Source organism: Amblyraja radiata, chromosome 6 (genome assembly GCF_010909765.2).
Source record: "Amblyraja radiata isolate CabotCenter1 chromosome 6, sAmbRad1.1.pri, whole genome shotgun sequence".
Taxonomy (NCBI): Eukaryota; Metazoa; Chordata; class Chondrichthyes; order Rajiformes; family Rajidae; genus Amblyraja; species Amblyraja radiata.
In genome coordinates, this window is record NC_045961.1 from 85,697,935 (window position 1) to 85,720,138 (window position 22,204).

The 22,204-nt window shown below is 40.7% G+C and overlaps 1 protein-coding gene and 1 long non-coding RNA gene across 4 annotated transcripts in view; one reads left to right on the top strand and one right to left on the bottom strand.

Annotated features, from left to right (window-relative positions):
• The first annotated feature begins 4,871 nt into the window (after positions 1 to 4,871).
• On the top strand, positions 4,872 to 5,404 carry LOC116974529. Its single transcript, XR_004412378.1, has 2 exons — positions 4,872 to 4,914; positions 5,064 to 5,404. It is a non-coding gene; the product is annotated as an uncharacterized LOC116974529 (long non-coding RNA).
• A 256-nt stretch (positions 5,405 to 5,660) lies between these two features.
• The window catches only part of tmtc4 (transmembrane O-mannosyltransferase targeting cadherins 4), a 40,285-nt gene continuing 23,741 nt past the window's right edge, over positions 5,661 to 22,204 (bottom strand). For all 3 annotated transcript variants that reach the window (XM_033023099.1, XM_033023100.1, XM_033023098.1), the window contains exons 9-18: positions 19,099 to 19,301; positions 16,803 to 16,977; positions 16,554 to 16,685; positions 14,599 to 14,678; positions 14,366 to 14,473; positions 13,476 to 13,617; positions 12,678 to 12,792; positions 9,783 to 9,895; positions 7,994 to 8,063; positions 5,661 to 5,900 (exon numbers count right to left, since the gene is read on the bottom strand). In XM_033023099.1, coding sequence (XP_032878990.1) covers positions 5,752 to 5,900; positions 7,994 to 8,063; positions 9,783 to 9,895; positions 12,678 to 12,792; positions 13,476 to 13,617; positions 14,366 to 14,473; positions 14,599 to 14,678; positions 16,554 to 16,685; positions 16,803 to 16,977; positions 19,099 to 19,301 — 1,287 coding nt within the window. In that variant the 3' untranslated portion in view covers positions 5,661 to 5,751. The remainder of the gene's footprint in view (positions 5,901 to 7,993; positions 8,064 to 9,782; positions 9,896 to 12,677; positions 12,793 to 13,475; positions 13,618 to 14,365; positions 14,474 to 14,598; positions 14,679 to 16,553; positions 16,686 to 16,802; positions 16,978 to 19,098; positions 19,302 to 22,204) is intronic.

Genomic DNA, 22,204 nt, shown 5'->3' on the forward strand with positions numbered 1-22,204 from the left:
GCAGGTCACAGGAAGAACGTACAAACTCCGTGCAGACAGCACCTGTAGCCAGGATTGAACTCGGGTCTCCGGTGCTGCAAGGCAGCAACTCTACCGCTGTGACACCATGCCACCCACTTCCGGCTTTCCACCAGCAATCTCCCTCTTCTCCAGTCCTGAAGGGTCCCGATTTGAAATGTCGTCTGTCCATTTCCCTCCACAGAGACTGCCTGATCCACTGAGTTCTGTCAGCAGTTTGTTTTTTGCGTAGAGTTCCAGCATCTGGGATCTCTCGTGTTTCCATGCACAATTATCAGTGTGTGCCAATTCCAAACAAGTTAGGCACCAATGAATTGATCACGTGAATAATTGCAAATGCTGAATGGAACAGCATGTTTTAATGACAATATAAACGCCTCGTACACCAATGTACAATTTGAAACATGCAGCCAATGAATGACTCAGTCTCAGTACACATTCAACAAATGTTCACTCCAAATTTCACAATTACTCAAAGTGGAATAAATTATGAGACTTCAACACAAAAATGAGAAGACAGAAAACAAAATGCATCCAGAAACCACTGGCCAATTGACAGCATTTGTTTTTCTAAAAATTAGTTGCATTCAAATGGACAAAACAATATTTTGGAAGAGGAGTACTTTAGCCAGTGTTAGATAGGTAGGTGATTGATGGGGAGAAACAGGTGAGGATATCCAGTGGAGGCTGTCCCTGGGTTACAAGTGCCGGAATTACCGACACCCTTACCTATGATCCAGCTCCCATAATATTAAATTCATGTTGATCGTACATACATAGGAACGGCAGAGGTAGTTTCACCACTCTCCACTTTTAGCATTTGTTCTTTCTTATCAGATCATATGCTTTTGTGCCATTCACTACAATACTAGTACAAAATCCACTTAAAACCGTCTGTAAGACCAAAACCTGTATGTTACCTGGGGCCAGCCTGTACAATACACTTTTTAAGCTGAAATAAAGACAGGGAAATGAGGACTGTGATTTGTATTATTTAATTCAGTGAGATGACTAGCTTAATTCCATAGAGATGCAGCATGAAAACATGTCCTTCAGCTCAACCCATCCATGCCAACCAAGATGTCCATCTAAGCTTGCACTATTTGCCTGTAATTTAACCCATATCCTTCTAAACATTTCCTATCCATGTACTATCCAAATGTCGTAATTGTGCTGGCCTCTTCAGCTCCCTCTGTAAGCTCTTTCCAAAGTTGTTCCTTGACTTTTAAAATATTTCCCATCTCACCTTAAATCGATGGCCTCTAGTTTTAGAATCCCCTGCCCTTGGAAAAAGACATGAACATCCATCCTTGCCACGATTCCTCTCTTGATTTTGTATACCTCTATGTCACCTCTCAACTTCCTATACACCAGAGATAAAAGCCACAGCCTATAACTCCTTATAACTCTCCTCTGCGTATAGCTCAATCCTCCAGTCCTGGTAACATCCTTGTGAATCTATTCTCCAGCTTAATGGCAACCTTCCTATAGCTGTGTACAATACTGTACAAATGAAGAAGGCAGTAGACATACTTGCTTTCATTGGGAAGGTATGGAATACAAAAATTGGGACATCATGATACAGCTGTACAAATCATTGGTGAGACCACACTGTACTATGCACAGTTCTAGTCACCCATCATGATTTGTGAGAGAATGGTGTTTTAAAGGGGATTTGAGGGATAGCTTTTTTTACACAGAGGAAGGTATTTAGACAGGCGTTTAAATAGGCAAGACATAGAAGAATGCAGCCCTAAATCAGGCTAATGGGATTAGTGTAGATGGGCAGAGGTTAGCATGGAAATAGTGGGATAAATGGCCTTTTGTTGTGCTCTAGGATTGGCAACATGTTAGGGGTTATGGGAAAAAGACAGGAGAATGGGGTTAAGAGGGAAAGATCGATCAGCCATGTTTGAATAGCAGAATAGACTTGATGGGCAGAATGGTCTAATTCTGCTCCTATCACTTATGAACACATGTCCCGTGGCATCTAATCTCCAGGTGGAATGGTCAGGGGAGGGGTGGGGGGAATCTGTAAAAGAGGAAAGGGCATTGCAATATTCAAATTCATATTCAATGAGAGAGGATATCCTTGAAGGTTCTTCAAATGAGGAAACTTAGAAACAAAACATAGGTGGTCATTTTGCTGGGGGTGTACAGCCAGCCTCTGGACAGATAGCAGGCGATAACGGAACAAATCACAGACAGGTATAAAAATAATATGGTCATATTATTTAAACTCAATATTCACTGGGATGTGAAAGATTTGGAGGAGGTAGAATATTTAAAGTGCATCCAGGAGAACATTATGAGCTAATACATGGATAATCCTACGAAACAAAGTAATAATGGATGGAATATTTGGGAATGTTACCAGGCTAGGGATTGATGACTTGGTGGGAGATCATTTCAGAGATAGTGACCATACAGTAACTCTGTAGTTTTAAGGTTGGTGTTGAGAAGGACAAGGAGAGACTGAAGATGAAGGTCTTGAATTGGAGGAAGGCTGATCAGATGGAACCCTATCAAAAGTAGACAGGACATTGTGACTTGGAGATAAGTCTACAAGCGGCCAGTGGAAGCCATTCCACAGTGATGGTGCGGGTAAGAATCAGAAGGTCAAGGAACCCTGGATATCATGGGACATTGAGGGTTGATTTGAAGAAAAGGTAACAAGTAAGGTTAGGAGAAGAGTAAGGAAAGCATAAAAGTCCTTAAAAAATTAGCTGCACTAAGAAAGTCATAAAATGGCACTAATGGCAAGATTAAGAAACATCTCAAAGCATTTTATAAATATATTAAGGGCAAAAGGATAACCAAGGATAGAGTACGACACATTATGAATGTGTGCATGGATGGAAGTGATTTCTGAAATGAATATATTTCTCATCTGTCTTCGCTACAGAGAAGGACAAGTTAGCTGAGTGAATTCAGGAAGGGCAATTGTTGAATGTTAGGACAAATTACCATTGAGAAGGGGAGAGCTATTAGATATCACAGTGATCTTAAAAGTGGATAGATCCACAAAGCCTGACAAGATGACACATCCCAGGCTGCTATGAGAAGCAACAGGCCTCTGACAAAAATCTTCAACCCTCCTCCGGCCACAGAAGAGGTAGCAGATGTCTCGAGGACAGTGAATATAGAACCTGTATTGACGAAAGACAGTGGGGTAAGCCAGGAAATTATTGGAAAACTCCGAGAGACAAAATAATCTGCACTTGGAGAGAATGTATTGGTCATGAATAGTCAGCATAGCTTTGTAAAGGAGAGATCCTGGCTGACCAATCTGATTGAATTTTTTGAGGAAATTACCAAGTATGTAGGTGAGACGAGTGCAGTTGGCGTAAACAACGTGGACTCCAGCATGACATTTGACAATGCCCACACTGAGACTAGTCCAAAAGGTCCATGAGACCCAAGGCAAGATGGAAAATTGGATCCAAAATGTCTTGGTGAATAGGGTTATTTTTGTGCTTGCAATCCTGTGTCCTTTGTACACAGCAATCACTGCTGGAACTTTTGCCATTTGTTATGTACAATAACAATCTAAATATGAAATAGAAGCCATGGATTAGATGGATACAGGTGGAGCTTTAAGAAATTATGCAGTTAGATAGTTGATGGCCAGTTTGGAGAGAGTGGATTCAAGGTAGGTATGTTGCAAAGCCTACCTGAAGCGTCGCTGAAAACCTGTCGCTGCGGGTGTGCGCGATTTTGGCGCCGTTTAGAGGGGGGCGGGTTTAAAACGCGATTTTCTCTAGGCTGTTCAAATCGAAGATGTTCAGCCTTGTTAATTATTAATGAAAAATCGCTGGAAGACCCCGTCGCAAAAGCTATTATTAGTTTTAAAGGCCTCGTATAATAGTTATAGTAGTTTAAAAATCAATCTCTAAACCCGCGACCACCGACAGCCGTCAGGGTCCCATAGAGCAAACCACAGAAGGTATGTAGCTTATTTTTACATTAAAAGGGCTTCTTAAGATCCCTTTATACAAAGTTTAATATTGCGAGTAGCTAATTTTGGGCCCATTATATCCCGCAGTATTTTTCTGGGCATTTGAGGGTACAAATCTACCGCAATGTGAACGTTCTAAACCAGCGCGTTCACAGGATCCCACTAGAAAGCTGATTTAAAATGGACTTTAATTTACAGCAATTAAACACTAAATTCCTTCCATTTGACCTATAAATTAATGTAAATGAGATTTAAAAATCATGTTTTATTGTGAATTATTTATGAATATTATTTGCACACTTAGGCTATTTAAATATGTTAATCATTTATTAAGAAATGGATAGATGTTTAGATCTAGTAATTGAAGTTTGAAATTAGCTACACTTGGGTAACTAACTAATTATATGCTTTAATTCAGGTCATCCAAGTAAGATTATTTTATATTTGTTTCAGAATGGTTCAATCTATGATAACTGAAAATTTCATTCAGTTCTCTTAATTTTTAAGAAAGTTATGGGCTTTTGACTGTCCACGATCACAGCTTTTTTGTTACGTCCATAGAAAATCAATAGGGAACAAGATGCTAATTTCCGAGTATGAAAATGGCCATAACTTTTTAAATACATGAGATATGAAAGTGAATTAGGTGTCAAATTAAACTTCTTTTTATGCTTTATCTGATGGGATAAATTACAGACTTGATTTTTTAAATCTCAAAATTTTGTAACATTGGTACTCAAGGGCCTGTTGTCTTGCATAACTCTATGACTAAAATTATACCAGGACTGAAAATGAATGAAGCTCTGCTTCACATTCCACATTTGTCTTCCAAAGAGAGGGAGAGAGGGAGAGGGAGGGGGAGAGTGGGGGGGAGGGGGAGAGTGGGGGGGAGGGGGAGAGAGAGACAGAAAGAGACAGACAGAGAAAGAGAGAAAAAGGTGGGTCGAGAGCATTGTAAATAGTGACTGTACCATTGTACTATAATGAATGCTTGATGTATTGTAACCTCTGAATGTGTTTTTGATGTGCTGTATTATGCATTTTGCTGAATAAAGTCCTTGGAAATGGAAAAAAAAGAAAGCAACAGAGAGAGACAGAGACAGAAGACAGAGAGAGAGACTCATGATGTCAGGAAGCAGTCTGACATATAGAAAATGATTATGGACTCTCAAATGCCAAAAAGGCCATGGGTGAAAATATACATTTTAAAATAGAGTACAATAGATATTGCTGGACGAGGAGAGTGAGCATTTTGGAAGCATCTGAAGGGATGGAGGTAAAATACAGATATTTAACAGTGGGACAAGTTTGACAGGTTGAATATTTCATCATGTTCTAATACACTTCACCTCCTGCGTCTGGGTTCAAACCCTTGACATTTGATAACCTGGATCAGATGGGGTTTTTTCAGCAATGCTAATCCAAGTTCCAAAAGGTCCAAACTCTGTCCACGACGGCAGACAAACTAGGCTTTCCACAGATGATGCACTGTTGCAAATAGTGACAGTAGCCATGTCACTCACAACGTTTTAAGACAGTGTCCGATAAACACTGGCAGAGAAAAGAGCACTCAATGTTGACCGAGTGGATAGGAGCCAGTGTTTACACGAACCTGAAGGACAACTGGCTTTGTGCTTGACTCTTTGTGGAAGTTTGGTGTTTTCCTGTGGCAGCCTGCTGTTTATCAGGTAGGATCTTGAACACTATCTTCACCACTATCTTGGACAGCCAGTGGTGAGTTCTTGGAGATTTGGTTATCCCTTAACTCTCTCCCCTCATGATTGGCCCTGCTTCAGTTGTCCAAGTTTCTTCTTCAACAAGCTGTAGTTCTCTGCAATCCCAGGCGAGGCTGAGTCAAGTTTCAGTGCAAACTCGTACCGCACCTGGGCCAGATCCAGCCTTCCCCAACGATGGTACAGTACAGCTGTAAGAGAATGCACACACTCAGTGAACCAGATCTGGCAAAAAGAAAAACACAGGTGGCTTTAGTGCAGGTCAAATTGGAGCTTTAAGGAAAAATTGGATAGCTTCGGATTTTTACTTTGAACAGAGCAGCCTGAAGGATAATTACCTGATGTTTATAAAATGGTAAGGGGCTTAGAAAGAGTAAATAGGAGGTTGCTGTTTCTGTTAACTGAGGTGTCAAAAACCAAGGGGAAATAATTGAAAAAAGGATTAGCACGGAGATGAGGAAAATGTTATCACTCAAAGGATGATGGGGTTTGTAACTCAGGGTGGGAGAGGCAAACATCATCATGTTGCAACAGAACTCAGGGTGACTTGAACAGCTGCAAAAGGCAGGTCCACTGACCTAGTCTGGAAGGTTGAGTGAGATTGTGCAACTAGTTTTTAACCAGTACAAACACCATGGGCCAAATGGCCTCCTTCAGTATTGCAAATCTTCTATGATTCTAATGCCTCCTTCTGATGGTGTACTGTTGGATAAATTCATTCAATTTCTGATATATCTGTTTATTACTAGTGGTTTTTTAAAAACTGTATTCAATTATTTGCATGAGCATTCTACACAATGGAAAAGTGTTTTTTGATTTTGAAATTATGACCTTTCGTTATAATACACAGGCTCACCATCTGTTCGCCTTCTAAAGTCCCTCTCACTATATAACAACATCCAATGATACAGCAAAACGTTCTATAAAGTTATCCAAAACTGTTATCTGACACCCAGACTCACAAAGATAAACAGGGGATGGCAAGAAGATCATTGGTATTGGTTTATTGTTGTCACGTGCATTAAGAGACAGTGAAAATCTTTGCGTGTTATCCAGGCAAACCAAACACGAGTACAATCAAAAAATGCATGTGTACAGAGGTTTAGGATGGTAATTCCAGAACTTGGAGCCTTGGCAGCTGGAGGCATAGTTGTCTGCAATGGAGCAACTGAATTAAGGAATGGACGAGACAAGTTGAGGGAGTTCAGAATTCTTATTTTGGGTAGGAGGATATTAGAGATGGGGAGGGAATGAGACCACCAAAGGTTTTCTAAAATGGAATCACTGTCACACCAGGAGCCAATATAGGCCAGCAAGCACAGGGGACCTAGTGCCTGCTACGACAGGAATCCAAATCAGATCTTAAACGGGCATGGTTAAGAGCACTGTCCTAAGTTGACACCAACCATTGTTTATGATGAGCTCTTACAATGTCTTCAACATACGTACATCTCAATATATTTACATTCAGTAATCAAACACTTTGTACTTATATTTACAAGTCAATGTTAATTAATTTATCTTAATCAAAATAACTCAGCTATCGTTAGCTTTATGGACTATTTTTTAAACAATGTCAAGGTAAATACATCAGCCCACCACTTCTTTGAGGGGTTTGAGAACCACTAAATGAAATGGTTAACTACAATCTCACGGACTGATGGGCTAGTTTGTTTCCACTAGGATGTTTCCACTAGTGGGAGAGTCCAGGACTAGAGGTCATAGCCTCAGAATTAAAGGACGTTCTTTTAGGAAGATGAGAAATTTCTTTAGTCAGAGGGTGGTGTATTGTGGAATTCTTTGCCACAGAAGCCTGTGGAGGCCGAGTCAGTGGATATTTTTAAGGCAGAGATAGATAGATTCTTGATTAGTACGTGTTAGAGGATATGGGGAGAAGGCAGGAGAATGGGGTTGGGAGGGAGAGATAGATCAGCCATGATTGAATGGTGGAGTAGACTTGATGGGCCGAATGGCCTAATTCTACTATTCCTTATGACCTTAGTTTGAGGAGCCTCGAATATTCGGGTCTGCAGGTCTGCTCCCGCCTCTCATATTCTTGTAGGGGAAATGCAAAGGATACTAGGTGATAAGTGTAGGATCGGTTTATCTTGAATAATAACTCTGCAATCACAGACTTTTGGCTCTTTAAACTATGCCAAAGTAAATGTAACAGTAGGAAAAATAGAATTCTCTGTACTTCAACAAAATCTGTGAAGAGGTAAAATTGGCATAAAAACAATCAATTAAAGTAATTTACAGGTACTACATTTACAATAACACATACCTAAATTTCCATGATAGCTTGCTATATTAGGATTAATGTGAAGCGCTTTTAGAAACAGATTCTCCGATTCCTGTGTGAATAAAATCAGTCAAAGATTCAATTTTAAAATGATCAAAGTAAATAAGCACCATAGTTTAAAGTTTTCATAGTTATTGATACCTTTGTTTTAACAATAAATTGCAGTGTTTCCATGGTTACATATCCACACTCCACACACCATATCCACACATTTTCACACAGAGAGTGGTGAATCTCTGGAATTCTCTGCCACAGAAGGTAGTTGAGGCCAGTTCATTGGCTATATTTAAGAGGGAGTTAGATGTGGCCCTTGTGGCTAAAGGTATGAGGGGGTATGGAGAGAAGGCAGGTACAGGATACTGAGTTGGATGATCAGCCATGATCATATTGAATGGCGGGGCAGGCTCGAAGGGCCGAATGGCCTACTCCTGGACCTATTTTCGATGTTTCAGACCCTTGTACGTGTTGTAACTTGGCTCAGGGGTGTGTCACTGTGTCTCCTCAGAGTTAGGTTTAAATCCTACTCCAGACACAGCCATCTCTCTCATATATATATATATATCTAAGAACCCATAGGAAATATTTTGAGGAGGGGCAGAGAATTGTCCTGGAATGTACTAATGCTTAAATCAATGTCAATGGAACAAGTTAACTGGTCAGTCACTTTGTTGTTCATAGGAGCTCCCTGTTGCAAACAGGCTGCCTCACTTTCTACATTACAATAATAACCACACTTCAACAGTATTTCATCAGTCAAAAATGCTTTGGGATGTCCGGAGAATGTAAAAGTTACCTTAATTGTTTTTATCTTGGATTTTAATTGGTCCATCTGACAATTAAAGTGCCCTCACAACAACTAAACCATGGGGAAAGCTTCTTACCCATGTCATTGCACAATTGCCAGTATTGGTGCAGCACAAGTTGATACTTTGCTGAGAACATCAGCTTGGGTGGGCCATTGACTATGTGAAGTGGAATCCTAGCAGACAGGACTTTAGATGCCATGGTAAATAAAATATCCCTCCCACCACAATAATAAACACCCGATAGTGTCACCAGCCACTTCTATGGATTGGAGCCTTCACGTTGGATTTCTGAAAGCTCTATAGCCATTACAGCTAGTATAAAAGGACATAAAGTGCTGGAGTAACTCACTTGTTTAAGAAGGAAATGCAGTTGCTGGAAAATCGAAGGTACGCAAAAATGCTGGAGAAACTCAGCGGGTGAGGCAGCATCTATGGAGCGAAGGAAATAGGCGACGTTTCGGGTCAAGACCCTTCTTCAGACTGATGTGAGGGTGAGGTGGGGGGGCGGGAAGAAGAAAGGAAGAGGCAGAGGCAGTGGGCTGAGGGAGAGCTGGGAAGGTGAGGAGAAAGTCAGGCAGCATCTCTGGAGAACATGGATAGGTGATATTTCGGGGTCGGGACTTTGTTTCTACTTTGTATGTATATATTTTTTATCTTTTCCTATCTTATGTCAACTTTTGAACTGAATTACCTCAATATTATTTGTCTCACAAAATGCCTTCTCACCCCAGCCCCATCTCAGGGGGTTGGCAACTATTGAGCTACAAGAACAACACAGTCTCACTGAATGGTTCATGGAACCATTTGATACGGTTCTGCTTAAGTACTTGATCAAAAATTGCAAAAGGAAACCCAGTGATGGGAAAGGTGGATTGAAAGCACACAATCCCAGAACCCCACCAGTAAAGTTGTCTGTGTGTGTGCCAGGCACGTTCAATAAAATACATTCAACATCGACAACTCACCTTATATTTCTTTAATTTACCAAGCACATTCGCAAAGGAAAACATTATGGTATGATCATTGGGCAGCATTTTTAGAGCCTCCTTTCCGACTGCTTCAGCTTTTGCTAAGTTGCCTGGTTATTAAAGCAACACAGCTTTAGAACATGAAAAACCCCAGTGTAACAGCAGTTAGAATTAGACAGGATCATGGGGTGGGAGATTGCAACCTTCACATGGTCCACCCTGTTTCAACTAATGCAATCAACCCGGCGTGCACAACCAGGATCAAATAGTACAAGTTGACCTACAACGTTAGGCTGTGCACGCCATACGCAAGAAGAAGAAGATCTTTATGTAACAAGTTGTGAACTGGTATATCTTACATTAAAGGGTGTGGAAGCACAGATACCTTTACAAGATTTGTAGCCTGATCCATGGAACAAAAGGAATATTCATTCCACTTTTAGTTTAAAAAAGCAACTTAAGAAATTTGACACATATCTAATATCTTACCAGGAGCTTGTTTTTGAGCCTGGCTCTGTGAGTTTACACAACTATCAGTTTTCGGGGTGTGGTCCACTCAGACAACAGGAGAAAACATTCATGTGCACCATAGTAAGGTGAACAAGACATATTAATTTAGTGGGCAAACATCTCAATGTTGCAGTAAAAACTGGTCCTACTTAGAAATTGAAAAGTCATTATAAATTATGTTTATCTGTCCATAACGTGATCCATAAAGGCTGTTGAGAATGGGTTGAGCCATGCGGTTATCTGAGGAAGGACATTCTTGTCCTAATCAGAGGAAGGACATTCTTGCCATAGAGGGAGTACAGAGAAGGTTCACCAGACTGATTTCTGGGATGTCAGGATTTTCATATGAAGAAAGGCTGGATAGACTTGGCTTGTACTCGCTAGAATTTAGGAGATTGAGGGGGGATCTTATAGAAACTTACAAAATTCTTAAGGGGTTGGACAGGCTAGATGCAGGAAGATTGATCCCGATGTTGGGGAAGTCCAGAACAAGAAGTCACAGTTTAAGGATAAAGGGGAAATCTTTTAGGACTGAGATGAGAAAAACATTTTTTACACAGAGAGTGGTGAATCTCTGGAATTTTCTGCCACTGAAAGTAGTTGAGGCCAGTTAATTGGCTATATTTAAGAGGGAGTTAGATGTGGCCCTTGTGGCTAAAGGGATCAGGGGGTATGGAGAGACAGCAGGTACAGGATACTGAGTTGGATGATCAGCCATGATCATATTGAATGGCGGTGCAGGCTCGAAGGGCCGAATGGCCTACTCCTGCACCTATTTTCTATGTTTCTATGTTATATACACACACATAGCATGCTGTGAAGACACAGCGCTTGAGTCCCAGGTACGATCGTCACCGTGGGTTCTTACAGTGCTGAGTTTGCACATTTCCCCTGTGACTGCGTAGTTTTTCTCCCATATCCCAATGATATGCGGGTTGATTGGTTAATAGGTCATTTTTAATTGCCCTTAGTGTGTGGTGAATACGAGACATGGGAGGAGTTTGTGAGAATGTGGGAATAAAAAATGGGGATTAACATGGTGTTAGTGCACATAAGTGGTCAATGGTCTGTGTACACTCGGTGGGCTGAAGGGCCCGTCTCCATTTCGTATCCCTCTATCACTGTCACTGTCCCGACTTCATTTAAAACACATTGTTTGACCTCAATACCCAAGGAAAGATGTCCTGTTCCATGTTGTAAAGTGTTCCATGTTGTAAAGAGAGAGTACAGAGGAGATTTACTAGAATGTTGCCTGGGTTTCAGCAACTAAGTTACAGAGAAAGGTTGAACAAGTTAGGTCTTTATTCTTTGGAGCGCAGAAGGTTAAGGGGGGACATGATAGAGGTTTTTAAAATGATGAGAGGGATAGACAGAGTTGACGTGGAAAAGCTTTTCCCACTGAGAGTAGGGAAGATTCAAACAAGGGGACATGACTTGAGAATTAAGGGACTGAAGTTTAGGGGTAACATGAGGGGGAACTTCTTTACTCAGAGAGTGGTAGCTGTGTGGAATGAGCTTCCAGTGAAGGTGGTGGAGGCAGGTTCGTTTTTATCATTTAAAAATAAATTGGATAGTTATATGGATGGGAAAGGAATGGAGGGTTATGGTCTGAGCGCAGGTATATGGGACTAGGGGAGATTATGTGTTCGGCATGGACTAGAAGGGTCGAGATGGCCTGTTTCCGTGCTGTAATTGTTATATGGTTATATGGTAAAGCCAACTATCTGTTCCAGAGTGCAGCTTGCATCTGTTGTAACCAGTATTACTTGCAGCTGTCCAAACATGGCATATAAAATCGTGTCTGTCACTTGCAGGACCTGTTGGGCTAGATTCTATTGAGTTAAGAGTGTTTAATTGTCATAAGTACTGAAAACCGAGCATTGAAATTCTTACTTGCAGCAACATAACAAGTCTGTAAACACTGTAATTATAGATAGCATAATAAACAAAAAAAATCCAATAAATAAAAAACACCATTAATGCAAAAGAAAAGCCCAAAGTCCCTAGTGCTACCACGACAGTTCGTAATTTAGTAGGTGTTTGGAATATAACTGGTGTCTGATACTTTCAAACCCACAAAGAGCTTGTGGCTAGGTGAATTTCATCATCATTTTTTTCATACATCCATTATTCTTCCTGGACTACAATTTTACTTCCAAATGATATTTGTTTTAATTTATCAATCACATATAAAATCATATTGAAAAAGAAGCTGGAGACGCTGGAATCGTGAGCAAAAAACAAATTGCCGGAGGAATAGTGTGTAGGCTCCATCTGCAGAGGGAAATGGACAGATGATTTTTCAGGTTGGGACCCTCTTTACACTGATCAGTGAAACGATGGCTTTCCTTTACATAAAATAAATAATTTCCCACTAGTTACCTGTGTTATCAAGTAGTATGATCATGTTATTCCAAGCCAAACCATGGTTAGGCTTGAGAAGGGTAGCATTCTGCCATGCATTGAGGGCATCTACATTCCGATGAAGATCTGCATACTAAAAGCAAAGGAAAGAACAGAATAATCTAAACTAAGGGAAATCCTAGTAATAACAACCTTTTGTACTATGCAAATAGACATGTCTCTCTCCCTTGAGTCTCTTAGTGCATTTTATATGTTATATAATCTCATACCAATTAGAGACCAAGTGAAGGGGACCAATGATATGTTACTCACCAAAGGAAGTCCCCCAGCCTAACACATTAATAATGAGAAGAATAGTTGGAAGGTAATACAGGAATTCAACAATTATCCAAAAGATATTTGTAATGCAATGCAGTATATTTATCAGGCACAATAGCTTGAAGCAATAAGATAAATAAGTTGTAACAGCACTAATACCCAAGAGTGAAGCATAAACACATGTAGTTGCTCCACACAGCCTGGTGTTTCTGTGTGGCATTGGTTCCCCCCCCCCTCCTCCACACTGTCCCCTTACCATCGCCTTCTACTCCTCTTTCTCCTTCCTTAAACCTGTCTCTGCTCTTTACCTAAACTTCTTCACCTGGTAGTACCTACCTCCTTCTCCCTTTTCTCTGGGAAAGAAGTAGTTGTGTTTCTGGATGGATTTATTAGCGACTGGAAATGGAAAAGCCTCATCAAGAATGACATCAGTTTGTGAAAAATAGCAGAAGCTCGAATTCTGAATTCAGACACATTGGCCCCCAACTCCACACTTACCAGCCGCCCTAGATTGTAGTAACAGTCTGGATATCTTCTCCTGTATCTTATTGCTGTCCGGTAACTTTTCTCAGCCTCTTCAAATTTTCTCAAACTATTTTGTACAATCCCCAGATTCATCCAAGCCGCTGCAAAATCAGGCCTGTACATCAGAAACCAAGCGTGAAAACTAGATCCTCGTGCTTCCACAGATCATACAGACACATAATTATATCGAATGTATACCCATAAATAGGACATTTGGCTCTTCTGCTACATTCTTCCTCACAGACTACATACAGTATAACGTCAAGAAATGATGAATAAAAATTGAATATTAAGTTCAGCAACATTTTGAGGTACTAGTGCCATTTAGAACGGAGATGAGGAAACACTTTTTCTCACAGAGTGGTGAGTCTGTGGAATTCTCTGCCTCAGAGGGCGGTGGAGGCAGGTTCTCTGGATGCTTTCAAGAGAGAGCTAGATAGGGCTCTTACAAATAGCGGAATCAGGGGATATGGGGAGAAGGCAGGAACGGGGTACTGATTGGGGATGATCAGCCATGGTCACATTGAATGGCGGTGCTGGCTCGAAGGGCCTAATGGCTTACTCCTGCACCTATTGTCTATAGTGTTGATGTTTACCACCTTAGATTTTGATATATGTAAATATAACATGGAAACATTTGTAGAATTATAATGCACCTTATTGACATACTCTCCCGAAAGAAAACTGACTGAAATAAGACTCGAGGAACTGCAGGTGCTGGAACCTGGCGTAAAAGACAAAGTGCTGGAGTAACTCAGCAGATCAGCCAACATCTCTGGAGGACATGGATAGATGATGTTTTGGGTTGGGACTACTTCAGTACTTTGTGTTCTGACTAAATATGGATCTAACACAAGACGTACTGAATGGCCACAGCTCTGGACAGTAACTGCTCGGCTTCATGAAGTTCCTTCCTTTCTTTCAAGATGTTTCCGAGATTGTTCATAGCATGAACGTACTTTGGATGGAGCCTGGAAAAAAAAAAAGGGGGGGGCTTTTGTCATTTCTCTACACATGGATAGAGAAAGCCGTGTCCAATTAAAAGGAGAAATTTGCACCAGCTGCAGAGTACTAGAACTAATTAATTCAACAATACCTCACAGCTTCTCTATAGAACTGGATTGCAGACTCCTCCCTTCCTCGGTCAGCTAAGTTTTTGCCAACATTATAGTGCACCTGCAATGAAACAGAGTGCTGTGATAGGTGTGGTTCAACATACAGAAACCCGTTTGATCTTGTCATGTAGGAATGGCAATCCCGAACTTTGTGTACCCAAGATATACCGGCAGTAGTACACTCAGGTGTCATCTTGCATCTGATTTCTCACACTGAGGGGGAGTTGGAGATGGAATTATCACCACCAGATGCCCTGGCAGCAGTCATGGTTCATACAGGTCCTTTGACTAGTGCAAGATTAGCATAAAGGACCTGATAAAGGCAGGTCCTGCAAGTAATGTCGGTACTGCTTGCACACATCATGTTCAGAAAATTACACGAGTGATTTCCACGGTGCATTGCCTGCCAACTAATTGCACTGTATCTACACACAACACTCCATGCAAGGAAGTGTGCTTTATGTGCAGAGTTCTCATGAAACTGTTGTGCTTGATTTCAGAATTTGTGAACCATTATCTGATTTGAATGACATGGGCTTTGTATTTCATTCTGCTTCCCAATGTGGCTCAGTGGTTAGCAATGCTCATCTGTACATTGTAAATGGATCGATTGTAATCATGTATTATATTTCTGCTGACTGGTTAGCATGCAACAAAAGCTTTTCCCTGTACCTTGGTACACGTGACAATCAACTAAACTGAAATGGAAACTGAAAAAAGTCAGGATGATCAGGGTTCAAGCAATAGGTGCTGCTTTTCAGATGAAATATTATAACCTGTCTTTGGAGAAGCCTAAAAACTCCCAATGCACTATTTTTTAACAGGAGCAGTGCAGATTGTTTGTAGGCTTGGAGGTACTGTTCATAAGGTCATGTTCATAAGTAACAGGAGCAGAATTCCACAGATTCACCACTCTCTGTGTGAAAAATGTTTTTATCATCTCGGTCCTAAAGGATTTCCCCTTTATCCTTAAACTGTGACCCCTTGTCCTGGACTTCCCCAACATCGGGAACAATCTTCCTGCATCCAGCCTGTCCAACCCCTTAAGAATTTTGTAAGTTTCTATAAGATCCCCCCCCTCAATCTTCTAAATTCTAGCGAGTACAAGCCGAGTCTATCCAGTCTTTCTTCATATGAAAGTCCTGACATCCCAGGAATCAGTCTGGTGAACCTTCTCTGTACTCCCTCTATGGCAAGAATGTCCTTCCTCAGATTAGGAGACTATTATCCATGTATCCATGTGGATATCTTGAGAACTTTGTTGAAATTATTTACAATCATTAATTATAGGGAATACTTCCCAATTTGTCCCATGGATATTTCATACTTGCCAACACGTCATCTTCCTTGTCTTTTGACCCTTAGACTCTATGTACAATTTTAGAGAATGTGCCCTCCCTCCAACATATTCTTCGTAAGAGCACAGATGTCTTTCTTCATATGAAAGTCCTGACATCCCAGGAATTAAGTAGGTGTCAGGGGTTATGGGGTGAGGGCAAGTGAATGGAGTTAGGAGGGAGAGATAGATCAGCCATGATTGAATGGCGGAGTAGACTTGATGGGCCGAATGGACTAATGCTGCTCCTATCACTTATGACCTTATGACCTAATTTGGCTTTGATTTTTAAAAAAATTGGGAAAATTGTCCCTAGTGTGTAGAATAGTGCAGTGCACAGGGATTGCTAGTTGCATGGACTCAGTGGGCTGAAGGACTTGTTTCCATGCTGTATCTCTAAACTAAATGAACCTATGTTAAAATAATTCAATCTACACTTCAAATTTTTCTTTCTATAAAAGGGAAGTGATCTTTCAATAAGATTCAACATCAATTCTTTCAGTTTATTTTCAACAAGGTGTTATTTTAATTATGTTTATAGATGTAGAAATAAAATAATTTATCACATTAAAATTCTTTGAAATGTGTGCGTATCCTTACTTTGGCATTGAAGGGACACACAGACAAGGCACTTGTGAAGAGAGACTCCTCCGACCTCCAGTGATCACTGCGTCGGATACATTGCGTAATGTTCAGGATCACCATGCCCCCCAGAGCCACAGAAAGGATGGTCTAAAGAAAATCACAGAGTAAAAATGATATTAGAAATTTGTCATTTGTGGCACCCACCTTCGTTTATTTTAAATACAAAATGATTAAAGCAACCCAAAATGATTAAAGCCTCCCAACCTTGATTAGCCGGCCTTTCCTAGACAGAACACACATGGCGTAAGACAGGAGGATGCAGTAACCAGCACTGGAGAGGTAGATCACTCTCTCTGCAATCACAAACCCTACTCTGAAGAAAACATTAGACGCAGGGAGGAAGGGGATGATCACGAGGGCAATTCCAGAAGCAAGGATTCTGTAAGCACATGAAAATGAATCTGTTAGATATTGTGCATGGAATTAAGAAAATTAATCTCAGATTAACATGCCATCATTAATTTTGTTCACACTTAATTTAGATGCAATTTAAATGAAACGGGAAGAAAATTGCCTCAAAATTGGTACAGAAATACTTTAAAACTTTTTAATAATCATGCCTTCACCGTAAAACCCATCCAGCCTCATTGGAGTTGGGTTACATACCTTGCAAGAGGAAGTAAGGGCCAAGAAAGTAAGATGGTTCTAAATGTTAGCACTTAATACCTGTGAGACAGTTGCCTTTTGTGAATCAAACTAAGCCTTCGGGCAAAAAATGTCCTGATCTCCTGCCATAAAACTCCCATTAGTTTGTATCTAAAAGGCCTGCAAGCCCCCAAGCTAGCAATCTATCAGAGTGGCGTGAAGAACTCTGAGCAGAGTAATAGCTTGTATCTATGAACCTGCCATCACTTTGACAGTCAATAATAATTCCAATAGGAAACTCATTCCCAAAGAGAGTAACTGAAGCAAAGAGAGGAGCTACATCCCAAAGAAAGCTGGATAAATCCACCAGGGAGAGGGGAAGACAAGGATGTGGTAATAGCAGGAGATGGAAACGGGTGAAAGGAAATCCATGTGGGACACAAAGACTAGTTTGGAGCAAATGGGTTAAATGGCCTGTTTTTGCACTTTAAGTCTTAAGAGTAGCTTCCTCCTTGTATTAGTGCTTCACCCATATTAAGTTTGCCATATATGTTGATATTCTTTGGCCAATAATATATAGGTTCTATTTGAGGTGGCATTTTCAGCAAAGCAGTTATCAATTAACCCTTTCCCTGTCCCCTCCCCTGCCATTTCAACTATTTGTCCCAGAAGACTCACTTACCCAATATTAAAAGGGAAAGTGCAGAATGACCAATTGATAGGGAACACTAGTTTTCCCTCCATAAACGGTCCAAAGTTCATTAGTACAAGATGCAAGTATCCAGGTTTACCTCCCTCTACCTCTTCAATTACTCCCACTCTTCTAACCTCTCCCCAGAGTCAACCAAATGCTTTCCTTTGCAACATTTCTCCACTTCCCCTTTGAAAGTTCCTACAGCATCTTCCACCGCTTGATTAGGCAGTAGAGCAACTCATTGCATGAAAACATTATTTCCCTCTCCCCTCTGGTTCATCTGCCAATCCCTCTCACTCACTGCCTTCTGAGCACTAACTCTTTTACCTTTGAGAAGTTTTTTCCTCATTTATTCCATTAAAACCCTTCTTGATTTTGAATGTCTCAATTTAATCGTCAATCTATTCCCCAAGATGACCCCCCCCCCCCTCCTCTTGACACAGTGAAATTTGTTTTAAGAAAATCAATAAAAATAAAAATAAATTGTTAAGGAAACCCTTTTCAGATCTTAGATCTGAAATAATTGGCACTGAAATAATTGGCAGAAAATTCATAATTGAGCTGTAATGCCAGACACACAAGATAGCATCATTAAAAAAAAGTGCGGGAAACACTGAGCAGCTCCTAAGTTCGGGGTGATCATGACTGATCTACGTTGGCCTCAGCTCCTTTTCTGTGCCAGTTCACATACCTCTTAATTTTTAAAATGTATCTATGTCCATCGTAATACTTCAAATGATCTAGCTCCTGGGACAGAGATTTCCAGATTCATCATGCTTGGCAATTTTTTTTTTCTCTAGATGGCAAAGATAGACACAAAAAGCTGGAGTAACTCAGCGGGACAGGCAGTAACTCTGGAGAGAAGGAATGGGTGACGTTTCAGGTTGAGACCCTTCGGACTCAACCCGACCCGAAACGTCACCCATTCCGTCTCCCCATAGATGCTGCCTGGCCCGCTGAGTTACTCCAGCTTTTTGTGTCTATCATCGGTTTAAATCAGCATCTGCAGTTCCTTCCTACAAATTTCTGGGTGACTCTATTTTAAATAATTGGCCCTTCATCTTGTAACGTTTGCAAGTTAACATTTCATGTCCAGAACACAATGTGTCAGCTGTGTGCACACGCACAGACTTTCCCCCATGAGCTTTCAACGTGCATGCAAAGAAAGTTACTTCATATGCAACTAGTAAGAGTGAATGTTTAAAACAAAAACAAACTTACCTTCTTTCATCTGGGTTTTTGGAGAATAAACCTTGCCATGTGATTCCAATAAGGAAGAACCAAAGTGTGAAAAGGGCAAGAATTCTAAAATCGCCGACTGAATTAATCAGAGGTAAACAGCCCATCGACCAATCAAAGCACAGCCACCAGGGACACACAAGTAGCCATGCGTTCAGAGAGTAATAGTAATTATAATTAATAGTCTGTTAAATAAAATAAACAAGCCCAACATTAGTTTTTTTTTTATTGTAAACCATGCTGCTAAAATGCTGGCCTTTACATCTGGTGAACCGGATGTTTAGATGACTATGACGTTTAGCTATCGCAATACAAAATCTTGATTAGACCATACCTGAAGCACTACGAGTACATCTGTGCTCTTACGAAGAATATGTTGGAGGGAGGGCACATTCTCTAAAATTGTACATAGAGTGTAAGGGTTAAATGACAAGGAAGACGACTTGTGTTGGCAAGTATGAAATATCCATGAGACAAATTGGGAAGTATTCCCTATAATTTAATGATTGTAAATAATTTCAACAACGTTCTCAAGATATCCACATGGATACATGGAGGGGAGAGAAACCCTTTTCGCTGGTTGGTGAATTCTGGAACGAATGGCACAATCTTCAATTTTTTCAGATTTTTCAGGATAAGGTTAGGAAACCCTTCCCTTCATAGAGAGTGGTGGGAGTTTTAGACTCTCTTCTGCAAATAACTATTTTAGGTCAATTGTTTATCATTAGAACACGACTGAGATTTTTGACAACAAAGATTTAAAGTAATTTGAGGGAAAAGGCAGGTCCACCAAGTCCTCATTACTCACAAAGGAGAGGGGCACAGACTTTCTGTGGATAAGAAAGAAATATGGATGTGCTAAGGCCATTGTCAATAAGGCTACATTGACATATGGGGTCAACCCTTCATGGATATAACAACTTTGACATAGCTTTCAAGTTCACAAAAATTACCACTCTTATTCCTAACCTGGGTTCTGGCCACCTACCCAACCGACGTTCCTGATTCCCAGTGTTCCCAAACAAGACTCTGGCCCGGCTGTATACCTATCATTGATATTTCATACTTGTCAACACGTAATCAAATTTAATCCATCTCATAGCAAACAGGATTCCCTGACTCCAAAGGGGAATGCTCGAGAGGAACTGACAATATTTACCAATAATCCTAGTGGTACACAGCCAACCTCACAAGCGTGCAGATTTGCAGATAGTAATGAGGACGGTGTACATTGAATTTGTTGTTGATCATAACCTTACTAAATGGCTGAATTTGGCTAAGGGCTGAATGATTACCTCTTCTTCCTATAAAAGTAACACCAAATAAAAAATTAATCATACACTATCATACATCGCAAACTAAGCAATTATTTACTGAGTGATGGCTCACAGTACATTCTGTTTTATGTATTCCATGCTGTTGCAAGCAGCTTCAAGGAGTGAGATCTTTCCTTTCCCATTCAACGCCATCATCTTCAGCCCCTTGTTACCAATCAAGTCCCAGCCTTTATTGTTCTCTCCACCCCACTCTCCCCAACTTGACTCCATCCACTAATCCAACCCTCCTCACCTAGATCCACATCCACTCCACCTTTTCAGTCCAGAGGAAAGGTCTCCTCCCGAAATGTTGACTGCCCATTTCCATTCATAACTACAACATCCCTACACTATCCACACGCGATCAAAGCCAGCTTTTCCCATCGTTCATTCGTGTAAATGTTCCAGGTAATCTCCTCTGCACCCACTCAAAGGGCATGACCCCATTAAAAAAAAGTAAATTGAAAATGTTCCATTGAAATGGAAATAGACTCCAGCTGAGCACCAACCAGTTATATATACAGACACCTCGCGTTTTATCTGAAATCTACTATCTAAATGGCATCAAGTTGGGAAAAGGGGAAGTACAACGGGATCTGGGGGTCCTTGTACATCAGTCTATAAAAGTAAGCATGCAGGTACTGCAGGCAGTGAAGAAAGCGAATGGCATGTTGGCCTTTATAACAAGAGGAATCGAATATAGGAGCAAAGAGGTCCTTCTGCAGTTGTACAGAGCCCTAGTGAGACCACACCTGGAGTATTGTGTACAGTTTTGGTCACCTAATTTGAGGAAGGACATTCTTGCTAATGAGAGAGTGCAGCGTAGGTTTACAAGGTTAATTCCCGGGATGGCGGGACTGTCATATGCTGAGAGAATGGAGCAGCAGGGCTTGTACACTCTAGAGTTTAGAATGATGAGAGGGGATCTCATTGAAACATATAAGATTGTTAAGGGTTTGGACACGCTAGAGGCAGGAAACATGTTCCCGATGTTGGGGGAATCCAGAACCAGGGGCCACAGTTTAAGAATAAGGAGTAAGCGGAGACAAGGAAACACTTTTTCTCACAGAGAGTTTGGTGAGTCTGTGGAATTCTCTGCCTCAGAGAGCGTTGGAGGCGGGTTCTCTGGATGCTTTCAAGAGAGAGCTAGATAGGGCTCTTAAAAATAGGGGATATGGGGAGAAGGCAGGAACAGGGTACTGATTGGGGATGATCAGCCATGATCACATTGAATGGCGGTGCTGGCTCGAAGGGCCGAATGGCCTACACCTGCACCTATTGTCTGTTGTCTACTGTCTATTGTTTTACGCATGATTAATTTACGCACTTGTCTAATTATTACCAAAGTTTAATTTACCCGATCCTATTTTCGGAATAACTCACTCAAATATATGTCTGACAAACTTACACATCAGCTTTCCAAGTTATCTTGCAAATTCAGTTTTGCTAAACAGAAACAAAGTAAAAATGATTGCCTGCAGCTGTTAGGTTGTATGTTTAAATGTATCTGCCTTTGGGATATATTATCCTAATTTACACCAGTTATTTTCCTCAGTTTTATGCTCCGACAGTTAGCATGATGCATTTCAGGTAAAGCATTGTACAGATGAAAGGGAAAGCTTTATAATGTTGTATGATGTGATTTGCACTCATTCATTGGCACCATAGTTGCGTGCGGCGTTTGGAATATATTTGATTTACGTGCTTTTTGATTTACGCAATTTTTTAAGCCCATAACTCATGAAAACACGAGTTGCCTGTAATGCACAATT